Source organism: Denticeps clupeoides, unplaced genomic scaffold (assembly GCF_900700375.1).
Source record: "Denticeps clupeoides unplaced genomic scaffold, fDenClu1.1, whole genome shotgun sequence".
NCBI classification, from domain to species: Eukaryota; Metazoa; Chordata; class Actinopteri; order Clupeiformes; family Denticipitidae; genus Denticeps; species Denticeps clupeoides.
Window position 1 is genome coordinate 729,772 of NW_021630015.1, and position 18,927 is coordinate 748,698.

Genomic DNA, 18,927 nt, shown 5'->3' on the forward strand with positions numbered 1-18,927 from the left:
AGACAGGCAGGCGAAAAGGCACCCCGCGCACACACACCGGGATACAGTAAGAGGCACTCAGTGACACATAAACACTCATACAAACACATTCATTCATTTCATCTAACATGTCACCCCTTCACACACCCCTCCATACAGTAATATTCACTCATTTACACATTAACACTCATACAAATACATTCATTAATTCTTTCATCTAAAATTCACCCACTCACACACCCCTTCATACAGTAATATTTACTCATTTATACATAAACTCTCTCTCTCTCTGTGAGTGTGTGTGAGTCTCTCTCTCTCTGTGAGTGTGTATGAGTCTCTCTCTCTCCCTCTCTCTCTGTGAGTGTGCATGAGTCTCTCTCTCTCCCTCTCTCTCTTTGTGAGTGTGTGTGAGTCTCTCTCTCTCTCTGTCAGTGTGTAATAGTCTCTCTCCCTCTCTCTCTCTGTGAGTGTGTGTGAGTCTCTCTCTCTCTCTGTCAGTGTGTAATAGTCTCTCTCCCTCTCTCTCTCTGTGAGTGTGTGTGAGTCTCTCTCTCTCTCTCTGTCAGTGTGTAATAGTCTCTCTCTCGCTCTGTGAGTGTGTATGAGTCTCTCTCTCTCTCTCTCTCTGTCAGTGTGTAATAGTCTCTCTCTCGCTCTGTGAGTGTGTATGAGTCTCTCTCTCTCTCTGTCAGTGTGTAATAGTCTCTCTCTCTCTCTCTCTCCCTCTGAGTGTGTATGAGTCTCCGCGCTGTGTCGGTTCAGTGCTGCTCTTCTTGCTGGACCATCATGTCGGGATTCTTTTATTTCTCTCTTCTCTGCTCCGCCGCGGCGCTCGGTGAGTTTTTTAACTCGGTTCCTTTAACATTTCAAAATGAATGAAATGAAATTGAACCTTAAATCGCCGCCGCGCGATGTTGCACTTTCCGAAAGAAGCGTGTCCGTGTCGGGACTTAACTGGGACTTGAGCCGCGTCGTGAGGGACTGTGGTGGTTCCAGGTTTATTCCAGCATTTCGCCACCCGGGTCACAAGTATTCTACATTTTAATAACCACGCAGATATGATGTAAGGCAGAAAACGACACGTTTGAACTGTTAACGGTTTCATGCTGAATTTTATATTTCTCCATTTTTATATTTCTAACACCAACGTGTGTTGGTGTTGGCCAGCGCGCCCAAATAAAAGCTGCCGCTGCCGACATTTTTACAACTTTTTTGCAAAATAAGAGTCATTAAAAGGAAGTAATTCTGCAGGCACCCAGTTGACCAAATTAAAATGCAATTATGTTAATGATCTGTTTGTACGTGTAATTGCGGTGACTTGCCGGCTCTCTGGTCTGCTTGTCTACTGTCATTTTCACCCCTGAAGCCGCTCCATCCGGACCTAGAACTGCTCCGGTGGCTTATGGTCCCCGTCGTCACCGGTACCTGGACAGAAGTCCTGTCCAGGACGCGTCCTGAGACTCTCTGCTCCATATTTCTCATCTTTTCTCCAAGCGGAGTTTGGACAAAAACAAGCCCATGGTGGCAGGAGGACCCCCCCCCCCCCCCCCCCCCCCCATTTATTATATCTGTCCCCGTCCACCTGCAGAGTCCCCATAAGCCGGTAACAAGTCCCCCTCCCCTCCGCCTCTCCTAATTACGTCCCCCCTCCAGACGGGCCAAAGCCGTCTGTTTCAGGATTATTGGCTGGATGGAGGCGTCCTAATTGCAGATAAGAGTCCTCAGGAGGACCATGTCACCTCCGGTTTTAATTACTGTCCTGTAGTAAGCGGAGGAGACGATGGTGTGTGTGCGTTCGGCAGAGTATCGGAACCTTCTGCCTTCTCAGGCCCACCGTATGCCAACAAAAGGCGTCTCGCTCCCCACTTCCTGCGTCCCACTGCGGCCCGTGACCCCTGGCCGAGCGGGACAATCCGGGCCCTGTTCCTCGCTGCAGAACCCACTCTTCAGAACGTGACCCGTGCCCCGTCTGATAGGGGGGACCCACGCCGCCGCCCGGGACCGGGCCTGCGGTTCTGCATGCCGCAGATAGAACGTCTTTGTGTCTGGGACGCATTATGCGGCTGCTGATAAAATCGCTGCGCGGTCCTCTGCCCTCCTCGCCCCTGCCGCACGGATCCGGGGGAATTTCACGTTCCGAGGGGACAGGCAGAGACGGGCGGTGCCGGGACAATTTCAACTTTCTCACCTTCTTCTCACTCTGATCTTTTAAGTCGAAATGATGCGAACGTGACCCCGGATCCTGAGGTCAGTCCAGATTTTACCACTCAGCCGGGACACGCCCGTTCCGAGGGCAGGGGTGCACCTCGTTTGGTCCAGACCCTGCTGTGCCCAGTGCGGCGGACGGTGATGCGGTGGGACGGGGCCGGGTCGAGACAGTCTGTCCGCGTCTCCAGCGCAGGGGTCACGGTGTCGGGCGGGTTCTGACCGCGCGTTAGACGGAACTGGAGTTCCTGGTGGACATGGTGGGCGAGGACGGGAGGACGGCTGGCCAGCAGAAAGAGGGGCTGGTGAGGAATTTATGGTGGACAGACGCCGCGGGGCCTCTCTTTCACAGACGAACCCACGGTGGCCCGAGGCCAGCGCCGGCAGGGACCTGCCAAATAATGAACCCCCCTCTCGGGCAAGAAGCATTGTGCTCCTCTCAAACGGACAGACAGGAAGTGGCCCTGCAGTGACAACATTTACACGGCCGCGTCCACAGACTTCATGCAACACTGGCGCCTTTGTGCTCCGTTATTTTATTCCTCGTGGTCCTGGACTGCTGGGGACGGTCCCGTCCGCGGGCCACATGGCCGTCTCTCGGGGACGGTGGGATCTGGAGGCCGGCTGGCGGCGGGGCCGGGGATTAGGGCGGGCCGATTCCCGCCAGAAATCTCCCTCGCTGCCCCAAAACTGTCTCCACTGGACAGCTGCACACACCTGGTGCCCTTCACACAAACGTGTGTGTCTGTGTGTGTGCGGCAGAGAGAGACGTGGGCGTCTCTGGTTACAGAAATCACACAACTGCACCACCGACAACATCACTCACAATCCCCTCCCCCTCACACAGCGCCGCCCGCAGCTTTCTAGAACGGACTAAACAATCCTGACCCGTCCAGTTCTGCAAACCGGAGGCAGAGAATGTGTGTTGTGTGTATGTTTGTGTGTATGTTTATGTGTTGTGTGTGTCCAGATCTCATATTTTGAGTGTTAGTTAGCTGCCAGTCATTTTGAAAGTGATTACATGGTGTTCTGTTGGTGTTCTCTTGTGTGTGTGTTGTGTGTATGTTTGTGTGTGTTGTGTGTGTCCAGGTCTCATATTTTTAGTGTTAGTTAGCTAACGGTCATTTTGAAAGTGATTACATGGTGTTCTGTTGTGTGTATGTTTGTGTGTGTTGTGTGTGTCCAGGACTCATATTTTGAGTGTTAGTTAGCTGCCAGTCATTTTGAAAGTGATAACATGGTGTTCTGTTGTGTGTATGTTTGTGTGTGTTGTGTGTGTCCAGGACTCATATTTTGAGTGTTAGTTAGCTGCCGGTCATTTTGAAAGTGATAACATGGTGTTCTGTTGGTGTTCTGTTGTTTGTGAGTTGTGTGTGTTGTGTGTGTTGTGTGTGTCCAGGTCTCGTATTTTAAGTGTTAGTTAGCTGACGATCATTTTGAAAGTGATAACATGGTGTTCTGTTGGTGTTCTGTTGTGTGTATGTTTGTGTGTGTTGTGTGTGTCCAGGACTCATATTTTGAGTGTTAGTTAGCTGCCGGTCATTTTGAAAGTGATTACATGGTGTTCTGTTGGTGTTCTGTTGTGTGTGTGTTGTGTGTGTGTGTTGTGTGTGTGTTTGTGTGTGTTGTGTGTGTCCAGGTCTCATATTTTTAGTGTTAGTTAGCTGACGGTCATTTTGAAAGTGATTACATGGTGTTCTGTTGGTGTTCTGTTGTTTGTGAGTTGTGTGTGTGTGTGTGTTGTGTGTGTTGTGTGTGTCCAGGTCTCGTATTTTAAGTGTTAGTTAGCTGCCGGTCATTTTGAACGTGGTTATATGGTGTTCTGTTGTGTGTGTGTTGTGTGTATGTATGTATGTGTGTTGTGTGTATGTTTGTGTGTGTGTTGTGTGTGTATCCAGGTCTCATATTTTGAGTGTTAGTTAGCTGCCGGTCATTTTGAACGTGGATACATGGTGTTCTGTTGGTGTTCTGGGTGTGTGTTGTGCGTGTGTGTGTGTGTGTGTGTGTGCACCCTTTGTGCGGGAGATTTGTTACAGGCGTTTGTGAAATCTGATAGCGGGAATGTATCGCCTCAAGACTTCTCTACAGACCCTTTGTTACAGAAATGATGCTTTTTTTCCCCTCTCATGTGACATGACTCCATATTCCCCAGAATTCCGCCAACATTCCTCATGTGAGCATTGTGTTTTTTCAAACTGAATTCATACATTTTAACCGCACGTATGTTCATCTGAAAGCTGGAATATTGCATGAATATTGAGTGAATATAACAAGAAGGTCTTGCTGTATAGTGTAATGTCATTTGTGTAGATGAGGAATAATTAGTGGTCCTAAAATGGAACCCTGAGGTCCTCCACTGTGATTCAGGATAAAACAGGACGAATTATTATAGAAGTATTTTGCGAATATTACGTTTCCCTGCATGTTCTGTATTGAGAGGACACTCCAGTCAACAAAAGAACTCAGCAGCAGCTCTGATTTCAAAGTCAGAATCCAGGAGGCGTGAAATCCGTCTGGCAGCAGCTACCCGTCAGTCGATGGCGGGTATCGGGCCCGGTAAGCGGGCGTCGTCCCACGTGGCTTTGTTCTCAGGGTCTGGCGTTGGCCACAGGTGAACGGGAGGGAGGGTTGGAGAACGCGGCGCTTCTGGGCCCCGATCCAACAGATCTCACACACACACACACACACACACACACACACACACACACACAGGCTCTATGGAGACGGATTCGGACACATATGCGCATCCATATTTATGATCCGCCCCCACATGAAAACACACTTCTCCGTTTCATCTGTTCACGTCTGTCGAGTTTTGGCGCTTCGGCTGGATTCACAGTTTCGTTCCTCCTTCTAACGTCATTTATAAAAAAGGAGGAATATTGTGAAATGTTTGAAACCAGCCTACCCAGAAGGCACTGGGCTAAAAACAGCCCCAGCAGTCAGCGTTTTTTCAGGACGGTGAGCGGGGGCCGAGCGAACCACGCCCCTGCCGGCGGGCCATCGCCGGGCGAGGGGGCATTCTGGCGCCGGCGAATACGTTCCATACCCGCTTTTAATAAAGAACAGGCTGACCACACCAACCTCGGCTGGGTTTCATACGATGAAACATTTTCATCCGTTACGGTGTCATTTCTTCTCACATGGAAACGATTTTCCTTGGAGCGAAGACGGGCAGAGGTTCGCTAATGCGCCGCGCACTTCGCTGTATAAACATTTTATGTCCGGCCCGGTGATGGAGGACGTCAACACAGGCCTGGAAGTGTTTACCGGAGCGGGGGTCACGCCTGGGGGCGGAGCTCCGCGTTTGTGTTTCGTGACCCCTTTGTCAACAGACTCGTTTAAGGCGATGTAAACTGACGCCCGGTCTGTATATCGGTGTCGAGTGGCTCTTCGGCGGAGCACCTGCTAATGCGCCGCAGCGCCACCACGGCTTTGTTGTGTTTGACCTTTCACCCTGAGGGCCTGAGTAGACAAAACACAGCTGAAGCTCACGACCTCGTGACCTCTCCAAGCTGATGCTGACCATCAGTCCCGGGAGACAAATCGATGCGTGCTTATGAACTTATGAATTTGAAGGTGTGCTTTCTTGCTATTTTTAAACAAATGAGTTTTCAAACCACCTGTAATATTCGATTGTTTATTGCATAGGAATTTTAGAACCTTTTAGAACCTTGGGCCACATACAACTATAAAAGATAGGTTATGTTCACTAATGCCACATCAACCAGCCCTTTTTGTTGGTGTGTAATTATTAATGAAATGTAAAAGGGGGAGGAGCCTGTATGCTTGATTGACAGTTTCCATTCTGTAAAGCCCCCTCCTGTCAGTACGTGACACGCCCAGGTGTATCGCAGAGTCCATCTCCTCCCTTTCTCCTCCCTCTGTTCTCTACACTCCTGAGACCCCTTGTACACAGGGACCACGCCCACTACCACGCCCACTCCAACATACAGGTTAGCAGCGTTCTGGTGGGGGAACTGTATCAGGGAAACCTGCCCCAGACACACAAATCTCAGAAATTATGATGTTGATGGTGACAATTTTGGGGCACACCGCCCGGCCCTGAACACAGGAAGTGGGTGTGGCTGCCACCTCCACTTCAGACCGACCTCTGGACGTTCCACCGCTGACCCTCCGGCTCCTGCGGCAGCGGCACCTTCCTGGGGCTCGGGGAACAGTCTGTAACCCCCACGCTGCGCAGCTCATTTCCTCTCATTAAACGGCCCCATAAATTCTACTTTTACACACACTTCCATTAGGATAAACACTGGGCTTCACTCACCGCGGCCGAGAGCCAGCTTTCTCTTTTCATGCAGGAACAGGAACATTTCTACTTCAGATAGAACCGAATAAAGGGAATTTTATTTATTTTAATTATATGCACTACTATGCTAATGAGCCGGGACTCTTTAGATCTGTTGCAAAAGGCGTATTTTAATGTACTGCATGATAAATAATGTATTCTTCATTAAAGTGTTACCGCTACAGAAGGAATGATTCATGCACCATAGAACCGGAATTGCAGCAGATGCATCAGTCTGGATTTAGCCCCTTCTCCACACTGTCGCTTGTGAAAGATGCAATTGAGTGCTGAAACAGAGGGGCGATTATCGCAGGGTTTCTCCTTCTCCATGATGAATCCGGATTTTCTGATGAACAGAATTACGTCAAGAAGCTCCTTCCACAAAACCATGTTTCCACCTCCAGATGGGGGATGCAGGAGACCTTCAGAGGGAACCTGCACAGCGGAATGGCCTGAAGACCCCGTGGTGCTGTGAAGGTGCACAGGCTGTAGGGTTAGAGTTAAATAAAGACGCCGAAAGGCCAGGCGCCCAGCGAGGTGCTGGAATCCAGGTTTACTGGTGTGGGGCGACCCCCACCGAGACACAGTGTTCATCGTCTGCTTAATTATTGATGCTTCACGGAGAGCAGCAACCAGACACCAATCCCAGAATGCAACATTGCAGCCTTGAAGGTATCTGATAGAACTTTTTAAGAATTTGAAAGTCTAGCACCAACTCCCTTGACCTGGTGGAAGAGTGAAGATAAAATAAAGTAAAAGTGAAAAGGTGCGGTGCTTTAATTAGTGAAGGTGACTCAGCACCTCCCCCTGCTGGGCCGGAGTAGTGTGGGCGCGGTGGGGAGGCTCCGCCCCCCCAGCAGGCCGGCATCTGCTCTCTCGCAGCTGACACCAGGAGCTACAAAACCGACAGGAAGAGACAAACAAGCAAATGAGGAAAGAACCGGATCTACACCGGGAGGCAGAACCGACCTCGTCGTCACCACGTCGTGACCGTTTTCATGACCTGTCAGACAAATAATGCAGGAGCGGGGAAAGCCTGTGGCCCTCAGCCCACGAATCTCACGTTCGTAGAATCTGACCTACACTTGCTGTCAGTAGAACAGTGAGGAGATAAACACTGGTAGAACATCACTGCTTCCTCTCTGACCCACAGATCAAGGAGACGGGCCTTTATCTTTGAACTCTGCATTTCAAAGCCTCTTCCTCAGGTCCCGGGATATTAGACGGTGTTAAAGGATCAGCAGTTAATCAAAGTGTGTTGGGACCATTGCTTCTAATTTATACCCGCCTCAGCACCTACGGAACCTTCAGAGCCTGGGGCTGGTGGAACTGTTCCCACTGCCCGGTGTCTGCATTTACATTTACAGTATTTACCAGACGCCCTTATCCAGAGCGACTTACAACCAGTAGTTACAGGGACAGTCCCCCCCTGGAGACACTCAGGGTTAAGTGTCCTGCTCAGGGACACGATGGTAGTAAGTGGGGTTTGAACCTGGGTCTTCTGGTTCACAGGCGAGTGTGTTACCCACAGGTCGGACCCCACATGGGGTTCAGAGCTGCAGCATTAAAGTGCTGATCATCTGCATCTTGGTGTTGGTAGAGGGCGTGGTCACGTATGCATACGGGCTCCTCCTCTTTTTTAAAATTTTGTCTGTAAAAACATTAATAATGTTCATCCTCTGAAATAATTAGACCCGTTAGGGTGGTTAATTACACATGAATACATGTGCTGCGTCTTCAGTCAGGCAGGTCCTGATGGACCCCCAGTTCGGGTGTGTGGTCCCCGTCAGAAGTCGGGGGGACAGATGTCCAGCTGTGGCTGTCTGTCGGTGGGAACATGAGAGGAGTTCTTGTTGTCCTCAGCTGTGCCGTCCCCCGTCAGTGGGAGCCCAGCCTGCGTGTCCAAATATTCACCCCGGTGACGAGTGGTGGGGGGGACAGTCTGAGACAGAAACGGACCGGATTGGTTTTGTTACAGCGTGACGAGGCGCTTTTGTTTCGCACATGACCTCCGATGAAGTTTACAGGAGAAACACGGGGGTTTGCTGTGAAAACAGACGGGGTTAAAAACACTCCACCCCGACCCCTCCGACCCTGTCCGGGGTGGGGCGGGGCGGGGCGGGGCGGGCCGTTATTGTGGGAGTGGCCCTCATTAAACGCGGTTTGGCACCTGTGTTCGCTCCTCTATTCTGTGTGAGGGCATCAGCCCCGCCCGGTGGGGGGGCGACGCGGGTCCACGGCGAGCGACTCGGGCGCCGCGATGAAAGGCCGACTTGACTGAGCGACGCCTTTGTTGTCGCCTTGTTAAAGCCGGGCGAAAGGCAGAAGCGCCTGACACGCCCTTCATCCAGCGGGCTGCCAACGCTGCCGCACATCAGAGGGATGAGACAGGCAGTGATCAGCGGCCCCGGGGCCCGAGAATCCCCTGCATTTATTCTCTCAGAAGATACTGTTATTCAGACCGATGTGTGTGAGTGTGTGTGTGTGTGTGTGTGTGTGTGTGTGTGCACCCTTTAATCCCCGTACTGAGTTGTTGTGCCGGTCCTGATGAAGGTCTGCTGTCGTGTTCATGGGCGTGTCGTGGACGGGCATCTTCAGGCTGAAGGTGCTGGACGGTGCTGGACCGGGACAAGTTGTGTGTGTGTGTGTGTGTGTGTGTGTGTGTATGTGTGCACCCTTTAATCCCCGTACTGAGTTGTTGTGCAGGTCCTGATGAAGGTCTGTTGTCGGGGACGGGCGTCTTCAGGCTGAAGGTGCTGGACGGTGCTGGACCGGGACAAGTTGTGTGTGTGTGTGTGTGTGTGTGTGTGTGTATGTGTGCACCCTTTAATCCCCGTACTGAGTTGTTGTGCAGGTCCTGATGAAGGTCTGCTGTCGTGTTCATGGGCGTGTCGTGGACGGGCGTCTTCTGACTGAAGGTGCTGGACGGTGCTGGACCGGGACAAGTTGTGTGTGTGTGTGTGTGTGTGTGTGTGTGTGTGTGCACCCTTTAATCCCCGTACTGAGTTGTTGTGCCGGTCCTGATGAAGGTCTGCTGTCGTGTTCATGGGCGTGTCGTGGACGGGCATCTTCAGGCTGAAGGTGCTGGACGGTGCTGGACCGGGACAAGTTGTGTGTGTGTGTGTGTGTGTGTGTGTATGTGTGCACCCTTTAATCCCCGTACTGAGTTGTTGTGCAGGTCCTGATGAAGGTCTGTTGTCGGGGACGGGCGTCTTCAGGCTGAAGGTGCTGGACGGTGCTGGACCGGGACAAGTTGTGTGTGTGTGTGTGTGTGTGTGTGTGTGTATGTGTGCACCCTTTAATCCCCGTACTGAGTTGTTGTGCAGGTCCTGATGAAGGTCTGCTGTCGTGTTCATGGGCGTGTCGTGGACGGGCGTCTTCTGACTGAAGGTGCTGGACGGTGCTGGACCGGGACAAGTTGTGTGTGTGTGTGTGTGTGTGTGTGTATGTGTGCACCCTTTAATCCCCATTCTGCGTTGTTGTGCTGGTCCTGATAAAGGTCTGCTGTCGTGTTCATGGGCGTGTCGTGGACAGGCGTCTTCAGGCTGAAGGTGCTGGACGGTGCTGGACCGGGACAAGTTGTGTGTTGTTTGGAGAGCAGGAATGTGGTCAGCTGACAGGCGGCAGCTGCCTTCACGTCTGCGCTGAACTGATTTGTTTTAATGAACGCAGTTCTCATTACAGTAATTACTGCACTGACTGGCGAGTTGACTGGGTTCCTGGACGTGGTAAAGCTTGGCAGAGTGTGTGTGTGTGTGTGTGTGTGTGTGATGCTTCTAAACACAACATTCATTAAGTCGTTAGAGGGGGAGGCGGTGAAAGATTAATAAACTCGTTACACAAATCACTGGGCCAAGTCTGATAAACGGCAAATTACGGGGAATTAAGTGCAGAATTATAATGAAATTGTTTAACCGGGGCAGCAACTGATGTTCAACCTCATTAACACACACACCACACACACACACACACACACCCGTCACAGCTGGAGCTTACATGGCAGTTGTGACCTAGCGGTAAGGAAGCTGACTCGGAATCGGAAGGTTGTGGGGGTCGAATCGCGACCCGCCAAGGTGCCACTGAGTTCCCCTTGATCAAGGTACCGGTCGCCTTTCATGGCAACCGGCACTGTGTGCCGTGCTTCACAATGACAATCGCTCCACTCTCACATGGCAAGAGTCAACTGTTAACTCCACCCCCAGCCCCGCCCCTTTCTCCCTGGTTTGTCTCAGTACCCCTGAGTAGAGGCTGTTGGTTTGATTAAAAGGTTCTGCTGATAATGTGGTGGAACTCTCAGGTTCTCCGAGGTTATAGGAGAACATCATTTGGTTGATTCTACATTTTTGAAAATAAGTGGTTTGGGGAATCTGCCCTGTGTGTGTGTGTGTGTGTGTGTGTGTGTGTGTATGTGTGTGTGTGTGTCTACTGAGGGATTTGCATGTTTAATGTTGGTCGGATGAAGAGGAGGATGAAGTTGGTTGGGGATTTGTGATGCTTCACAGTTCACAAAGGCGCGGCTTTAATCTGGACACTGTGTGAGAGTCCGTCTGTCTGTTCTGTCGCTCTGTCTGTGTGTGTGTGAGGGGGAGAGAGAGAGAGAGAGAGAGAGAGAGAGTGTATGAACGAATGGACAGATTTGGTGAGTGTGTGTAAGAGGGATTTTAAGGTGTATGTGTGTGTGTGTGTGTGTGTGAAAATATTCTACTGTTCTGGTGTGTGTGTGTATGTTTGAAAATGTTACACTATTCTGGTGTGTGTGAAAATGTTCTACTGATTTGGTGTGTGTGTGTGTGTGTGTGTGTGTGTGTGTGCATTAAAGCCTCGATCGCTTTGATCCCAGGTGTGCTGTGTGCAGCTGATCTGGGGGATAAGTTTGTTGAAGGGCGTGAGCTTGACGCCGGTGCGGTCCTGTCACACACGTTAACACCCTCACCCTCACCGGGCCTGGCCAGTCAGATCGTCAGAACCTCCCAGAAGATGTTCTGCTCCATCAGAAAAACAAACCACAATCTGTCCTCTTATTTCAGCCGTTAGTCTGTGAAATGGGGGAAAGGTCACAGAATCGAGCATTTTCACATCATTCATGCTGCAGGTGTTTTGGAGGTGCAGGGTGGAGATATGAAGATGTTCTCAAATGTCTTCTCTCAGAGTGCTGTCTTACATTCCAGGAGCCCACAAATCCACACGCTGCCCCACCCACACCCATCATCACACCGATGCTCCGTAAACGCCGATTCCTCCCGGTCGTCCTTCTCCTTGCAGGATAAACGGAGTTTTGTTGAAGCCCCTCCCCCACGCCGCCACCCTCACCGCCCAGAAGTCAACCTTCCTCTGTCAGCACTTTCAAATATCCACCACTGTGTACAGAGCTGAGCCTGAAGCTGACAAACGCGCTGCTCCCGGCGGCCACACCCACCTCATTACATCACCGACGTGACGTTCACGCCCGGGACCCGGCCACAACATGATCAGAACCAGCAGAAAAGCTTCTGTTTGGACCATCCCACAATGCACCAGGAGAGTTGAATGGAGTCAGTGGGGCGGGACTGCGACCGAATGAAAGGGAAAGTGTGTGTGTGTGTGTGTGTGTGTGTATGTGTGTGTTTACCCTGTTGCAATATGAAAAACAGCCTCAGCCAATAGGAAAAGCCACTCTCTCTCTCCCAGGCCTCTGATTGGTGGCCTGGTGGGCAGTGAGTGTCCTCGTGCCATCTTTACCCACCGGCCCGTGCCAGCGCCTCCTCTGCCCACCTCCCCCACATGGAAATCCCGTACCGGCCGTCTCCACGGCAACCCAGCAGCCAACCCCCCCCCCGCTGGACAGATGTTTCCAATCAGAAGGAGGCCTTTCACAGGCCGCCTCCCCCAGCAGAGCCAGTCAGGAAGGACAGGAATGCTCTGCAAATCGAGGTGCCCAAGCCCGTCCCACAGGAAATATGGGGTCCTCCTGACGACGCGAGCTGTGGAGCTGTGGGAACGAGCGGTGGGGGACGCGGCTGGGCCACGACGACTGCAGGGGCCATCGGCCCCATTCTCCTGTCACCATTAACAATGGACGAGAGTTGCTGAGGCCCGCTGCAGCTTCACGTCCACGATGCGTCTGATAATGGGGGGGGGTCCCACTTTCTGGGTGCTTTTAAATGGTCCCACAAAGTGTTCTTAGAAATCTCATATCTGAAAGTGACGTGGTTGTCATTGTGAGACACTGCAGCGCAGCACGCGGTGACGCGGTGACACGTGTCCTCTGTCTTTAACCGTCACCCTTGGTGACCGTGGGAGGAGTGTGTGGGAAACTCCACCACCACCGCCCTTATCTGGATTCAAAGCTGATTTTTCAGCAGTTCGTAGTGAGAATATATACGTACAGTCCGCGTTCCAGTTTAACTTCAGGTTGTCCTGTCAACGTTTCAAAGTTTAAAGTGAACTATGAAGTGAAGTGATTGTTAATTGTGATACACAGCAGCACAGCACACGGTGCACACAGTGAAATTTGTCCTCTGCATTTAACCATCACCCTGAGTGAGCAGTGGGCAGCCATGACAGGCGCCTGGGGAGCAGTGTGTGGGGACGGGACCTTCATCAAGGGGACCTCAGTGGCACCTTGGCGGATCGGGATTCGAACCTTCTGATTACGGGGCCGCTTCCCTAACCGCTAGGCCACCGCTGCCCTGTTTCTGTTTCTGCAGAACCAACATTTATACAGACTGACATAAATATGAGAATGTGTTTATTTCATTCATACGGTAAACCTTCCGCCGTCTCTGAAGCGCAGAGCGGTGGGTTCTGATTGGCTGACATCTTTTCCCCAGCGAGCGCGAAGGTGGACATTCAGATGGAGGACCGGCTGGAGGTGTTCCAGGGGGAGCGGGCAGAAATCCAGTGCAACTACTCCTTCAGCACGGAGCCCCACATGATGATGATCCAGTGGTTTGTTGTGAGTCGAGCTCCTAATCTTCTTCTAATCATCCCAGAGGGTCCGGAAGGAACGAACCTCTCCCCTGATCCCTGCAGAAATCGGCCAGCGGCTCCAGGGTGAGGATCTCCTACAGCGACCTCACCACCCAGACCGTGGACGGCAGCACCGAGTACTCGGGCCGCATCAACGTGTCGGCGGGCGCCGGCGGCGAGGTGCTGACCATCCGCAGCGTCAGGATCGCGGACGAGAGGGAGTTTTTCTGCGAGGTCAACGGGATGGCGGCGGGCAGCGGCGAAGAGAAGACCCACCTCGCGGTATTCGGTAAGTAGCCGGAACCCGTCGGGGTCATGTGGCCCACGTTACATTCTTACATTCTCTTCCAGAACCCCCGGAAGGGCCTCTGATCGAGGGCGTCCATTCTGGGATCTCGGTGTCCAGAGAGCTTCCCACCAAGGTGAGAACCAGAGACCATGTGACCAGAGACCTCTGGTCTTGGAGGACCTCCATATTTCACAACTGTCCCGTTCTTCTGATCAGGTCGCGTCCTGTGAAGCCAGGAACGGTTTCCCCAAGCCAAACATCACCTGGTACCGGAACCAGGTTCCACTCCGCCCCACGCAGGGCCGTAAGTTTCTCCAGCCCCGCCCACCTGACTTCATTTACACCGAATGGGCTCCTGAGCCAATGTGCTTCTAATCTTTCAGAGGTCAACATTGTGACCCTGGTCACACGGACGTCCAGCGATTTGTACACCGTCCAGAGTGACCTGCAGTATAAGGTCACTAAGGAGGACAGACACGCCTTCTTCTCGTGCGAAGCGAGTTTCCTCGTGCCGGGAGACACCAGGACGTCGACATCTAGACAGATCGGCATCATCGTACACTGTGAGTGCCTCCTCCATTATCGTAAGAACAAGGTTTGTCCTCATCCAGCGTTCTGATTGGCTGCGAGGATTCAATTATGGTTCTAAAGTAAATACACATTTAGTCCGGCGCCGGTGTGAACAACCAGGTGGATTATTGCCAATTAATTGGCTCCGCGCTGGACCCCGCCGTTACGCTAAACTACTTTTTAATGTGAAGTCGCCATCGCTCTCATGACGTTTGTATTGAACTCTTTGTCTTGTTAGCGCCGAGTCGATGGGCTCATTGTCAAACGGGGCGCCGTGATTGGACGGAGCGGGATTTACAGCTTCTCCCTTTCTCACCCCGCAGACCCGACAACAAAAGTGGAGCTGTGGAAGGAACGGCCGAGGGGTCTGGTCAAAGAGGGGGACACAGTGGAGATCCGTTGCCGTGGTGACGGCAACCCCCCATCGCCCCTCACTTTCAACCGAGAACAAGTGAGAATGAGCCCCGCCCCCACCCGCCGAGAGGCGTCCGGCCTGGAGGACGTTTCTCATCTTGTTTTAAATTCTGAACGTTCCGCAGCAGCCGGAGGTGGAGCTGGACTCGGAGGACGGGACGCTGACGCTGCACGAGGTGACGCGGCGGGACAGCGGCGTTTACCAGTGCCGGTCGGCGGGCGCGGAGTCCCCGGAGGAGGTGGTCGGCCACACCACCCTCACCGTCCACTGTGAGTGACCTGGTCCTCAGTCCCCAGCGTCCCCTTACACTGAGACCTCACCCCTGACCTGCTGGTGTTCGGTGTCGTGTGCAGATCTGGACGCCGCCATCGTGGTGCCCCGGGACTCTGAGGTCATGTTCAAGGGCGAAAGTCTGACGGCCACGTGCAACGCGCTATCGTCCCTGAACACCACGACGGTGTGGTTTAAAGTACGGCAGCTGTCCTTCGCCGGTTCCTGATAAAGTTGCTTAGAGTTCTGTAAGAACCCGTCCTGCGTCTCCGTTTCCTCCGCAGAGCGGCGAAGAGGTCGGGCGGGGCCACACGCTGGTCCTGCAGGACGCCACCTTCGACACGGCGGGCGAGTACGTCTGCGCGGTGACCGTGCCGTCGCAGCCGGACATGCGCACCACGGGCTCCGTCCACATCGTCGTGGAAGGTGAGTGGCGGCGGCGGCGGTGACGGTGACGGCGACGAGCGCGTTTACACGTGTCGTCGCTCCACGCAGGCGCGCCCGAGATGAAGAGGACGGAGGGGTACGTCTCCCTGAAGGAGCGGGCGGGGAAGCTGGTGAACCTGAGCTGCGACGCCCGGGGACGTCCTCGACCCATCATCACCTGGAGCATCGCGGGGAGCCAGGTGAGCAAAGCCCCGCCCACACCGGGCTCCGCGCCGCCGCCGGCACCTCGGGCCGCTAACGTCCGCGTCCTCCCTGCAGAGCTGGCGCGAGGTGGCCAACAGGGTCACCGAAGACACCGTCCACAGCCTGGTGACCGTCAAGCTGACCTCCGACACCACGGCCACGTGCAACGCCACCAGTGACATGGGCTCCGAGACGCGCTCCTACGCCATCGAAGCCAGTAAGCGCCCCAGTTCGCCCATCAAAGTGAAGTGATTGTCACTTGTGATACACAGCAGCACAGCACACGGTGCACACAGTGAAATTTGTCCTCTGCATTTACATTTACATTTACAGCATTTATCAGACACCCTTATCCAGAGCGACTTACAATCAGTAGTTACAGGGACAGTCTCCCTGGAGCAATTTAGGGTTAAGTGTCTTGCTCAGGGACACAATGGCAGTAAGTGGGATTCGAACCCGGGTCTTCTGGTTCATAGGCGAGTGTGTTACCCACTAGGCTACTACCACCATTTAACCATCACCCTGAGTGAGCAGTGGGCACCATGACACCCCGGGGAGCAGTGTGTGGGGACGGTGCTTTGCTCAGTGGTACCTTGGCAGATCGGGATTCGAACCGCCAACCTTCTGATTACGGGGCCGCTTCCTTAACCGCTAGGCCACCACTGTCCCCACTAGGCCACCCCTCCACGACGATAATGTATTAGAACGTTCTGCGCGCAGGAGTGCAGAACCCCCATTAGTGTGAATGGCAGCCGGCAGGGTCCCACGCCCCCGGCCGCTTTAAATGAAGCCAGCTGGGGCCGGTTCTGCCGCCGTGGCTCCAGGCCCGTGGAACCGGTCGGGGGCTGTGTGGGATTTCTGTCTCTTGGCTCAGGCCCACGTTTTTTTTACATCTCTGGCACTTCGCTCGGCGGAGACACAAAGGGCCGACGCCCCGACTCCGACTCTTTACCGTATAAATGAATAACCGCCGCCCCTCTCTTCTCTCTCCACAGCAACTCCGGAAGGTGAGACGCGCCCCGCACACCATCACCACGCCGCGCCCGTACAACCAAAATCCGCCCGCGTTTTCATTTCCAGCGGGTCGGGGCCATGCATTATTCATGCCGCGGCCGTTACGGTAAAGGGCCCGCAGGCGTTATTAAAATTCCGTGTGAAGGAAAGTCAGAGCAGCGCCACACACCACTTAGGCCAACAGGAGGAGACCCGACAACACACGTTCCTCCGGGACGGAGACGGAGTCGGGTTAGTTGTGGTCGGGGAATCTGCCACCTCGTAAAGTCGCGTAACGGCAGCAGATTTTGACGTTTTAGCCGAGAGCGCGGTGACGACGGTGATCGTGCATCTCGGCGTTTGAGATGTTTCGGGGAACGTAAAAGAAGTTGTGTGTGGAGGAGATGAGCAGGAATGTTCCGCGTCCCGCTGCAGCGCCCCCGTCTGACGGCAGCGGGGTCGTCATCGTGGTCATCATCACCTGCCTGCTGCTGCTGGCCGTCCTCGGCAGCGTCCTCTACTTCCTCCACAAGAAGGGCAAGATGGCCTGCGGCCGCTCCGGCAAGCAGCAGATGTGAGTCTGGCCCCGGCCGGTGTCCCGGCGGCGCCACCGCGTGAGGTTCTAACCGCCGCTGTGTCCGCAGAACCGCGGAGAAGAGCAACAGAGACGAAATCGTGGTGGAGATGAAGCCGGAGAGCAAGACGGAGGACGTGGTCCTGCTGAAGGGCGTGAACGGGGAGCAGAGACCTCCTAACGAGCAGGTACCTAGATGTTCTACCACATCCGGCGCGGCTCTGACCTTTCACCCCGAAATAACTCTTTTTGGTCGATGTTTTCTGTCCTCTTCTCCCGTCTGGCTGCTTGTTCCTGGAGTAAAGTACATGGACCTGCGCAACTAGCAAAGCTGAGCGGCCCTGACCCCTGACCCCTGACCTCTGGATCAGAGCCTGGAGGACGAGCCAAGCCAACACCTGGACCACGTGACCAGGACCAGAACCCAATTTCCTACCTGCATCTGTTTCAGCACGTGGTCCATATAAAAATGTACATAGTTCTATATATTTAGCTATTTAAACGATTTTTACGGTACGAAAAGGGTGGCCAGATGTAAACCTGGGGGCTATTTTTATATCACACGAGACTGGCTCAAATGACCTCTGACCTGTCACTTTAAACCACATGATCAAGACATTGTGTCTTTTTCTCTGTTAGAACGTAGATGGGGGGTGAAGTAGAACAATTCGGATCACGATTTATGATCACTCTGACCTGCACACGACCCCCACATTCAAAAACGGCTGGTGACTGAGTTAACGGAGAACCGAGGAACCCGTTCCGGACGGCGGTAGAACGTACATTTAATCCCACAACCAAGCCGCCGAGTCACCTTCACCCAGAATACCTGCCAAACTTTTCCTTCCTTCCTTTCTTTCTGTTCCCGGCGTTCCTGTTGGTTTGGTGTGACATGGCATGATGTCGCTGTTTCTTTAGAACGTGGATTTTCATGAGAATATAAACTACTGCCAGCTTCATGTACATAGTTCTAGTAATAGAACGTAACTGTTGTGTTACGGTGCCGAGAGAGAGAGAGCGAGAGTATGCTACATTAACATAGGACATGACTACAGAACATCAGAGTTCCATACACAACAGTACAGAACGCTACTGTACACGTCATAACATAGAACCTTACCTACCACTTCAGAACATCAGAGTTCCATACACAACAGTACAGAATGCTACTGTACACATCCTAACATAGAACCTTACCTACCACTTCAGAACATCAGAGTTCTATACACAACAGTACAGAATGCTACTGTACACATCCTAACATAGAACCTTACCTACCACTTCAGAACATCAGAGTTCCATACACAACAGTACAGAATGCTACTGTACACATCCTAACATAGAACCTTACCTACCACTTCAGAACATCAGAGTTCCATACACAACAGTACAGAACGCTACTGTACACGTCATAACATAGAACCTTACCTACCACTTCAGAACATCAGAGTTCCATACACAACAGTACAGAACGCTACTGTACACGTCATAACATAGAACCTTACCTACCACTTCAGAACATCAGAGTTCTATACACAACAGTACAGAATGCTACTGTACACAACCTAACATAGAACCTTACCTACCACTTCAGAACATCAGAGTTCCATACACAACAGTACAGAACGCTACTGTACACGTCATAACATAGAACCTTACCTACCACTTCAGAACATCAGAGTTCTATACACAACAGTACAGAATGCTACTGTACATATCCTAACATAGAACCTTACCTACCACTTCAG

The 18,927-nt window shown here is 52.7% G+C and overlaps 1 protein-coding gene across 3 annotated transcripts; it reads left to right on the forward strand.

Moving 5' to 3' along the window:
* The first annotated feature begins 625 nt into the window (after window positions 1-625).
* LOC114780436 (cell surface glycoprotein MUC18-like) lies at window positions 626-18,409 on the forward strand. Of its 3 annotated transcripts, none has more exons than XM_028967729.1 (16): window positions 626-814; window positions 13,300-13,424; window positions 13,502-13,727; window positions 13,790-13,860; window positions 13,944-14,031; window positions 14,111-14,290; window positions 14,621-14,748; window positions 14,837-14,981; window positions 15,066-15,181; window positions 15,267-15,408; window positions 15,478-15,608; window positions 15,688-15,829; window positions 16,608-16,619; window positions 17,041-17,179; window positions 17,250-17,367; window positions 17,480-18,409. In XM_028967729.1, exons 1-16 carry the CDS (start codon window positions 715-717, stop codon window positions 17,480-17,482), a joined length of 1,866 nt encoding a protein of 621 aa, XP_028823562.1. In that variant the 5' UTR covers window positions 626-714; the 3' UTR covers window positions 17,483-18,409. The 3 variants fall into 3 exon arrangements, with proteins under 3 accessions (XP_028823562.1, XP_028823560.1, XP_028823561.1); XM_028967727.1 differs by having other exon boundaries at window positions 17,485-18,409; XM_028967728.1 differs by lacking the exon at window positions 16,608-16,619 and having other exon boundaries at window positions 17,485-18,409.
* Window positions 18,410-18,927: the final 518 nt, after the last annotated feature.

Bases quoted from the DNA above. Each gene is read 5' to 3' on its own strand.
- LOC114780436 (XM_028967727.1), top strand. From the start codon at position 715: ATGAGTCTCCGCGCTGTGTCGGTTCAGTGCTGCTCTTCTTGCTGGACC. The intron at 13,861-13,943 runs GTGAGAACCAGA...TCTTCTGATCAG, and splicing joins CCAGAGAGCTTCCCACCAAG to GTCGCGTCCTGTGAAGCCAG. The intron at 17,368-17,484 runs GTACCTAGATGT...CCTGGAGTAAAG, and splicing joins AGAGACCTCCTAACGAGCAG to TACATGGACCTGCGCAACTA.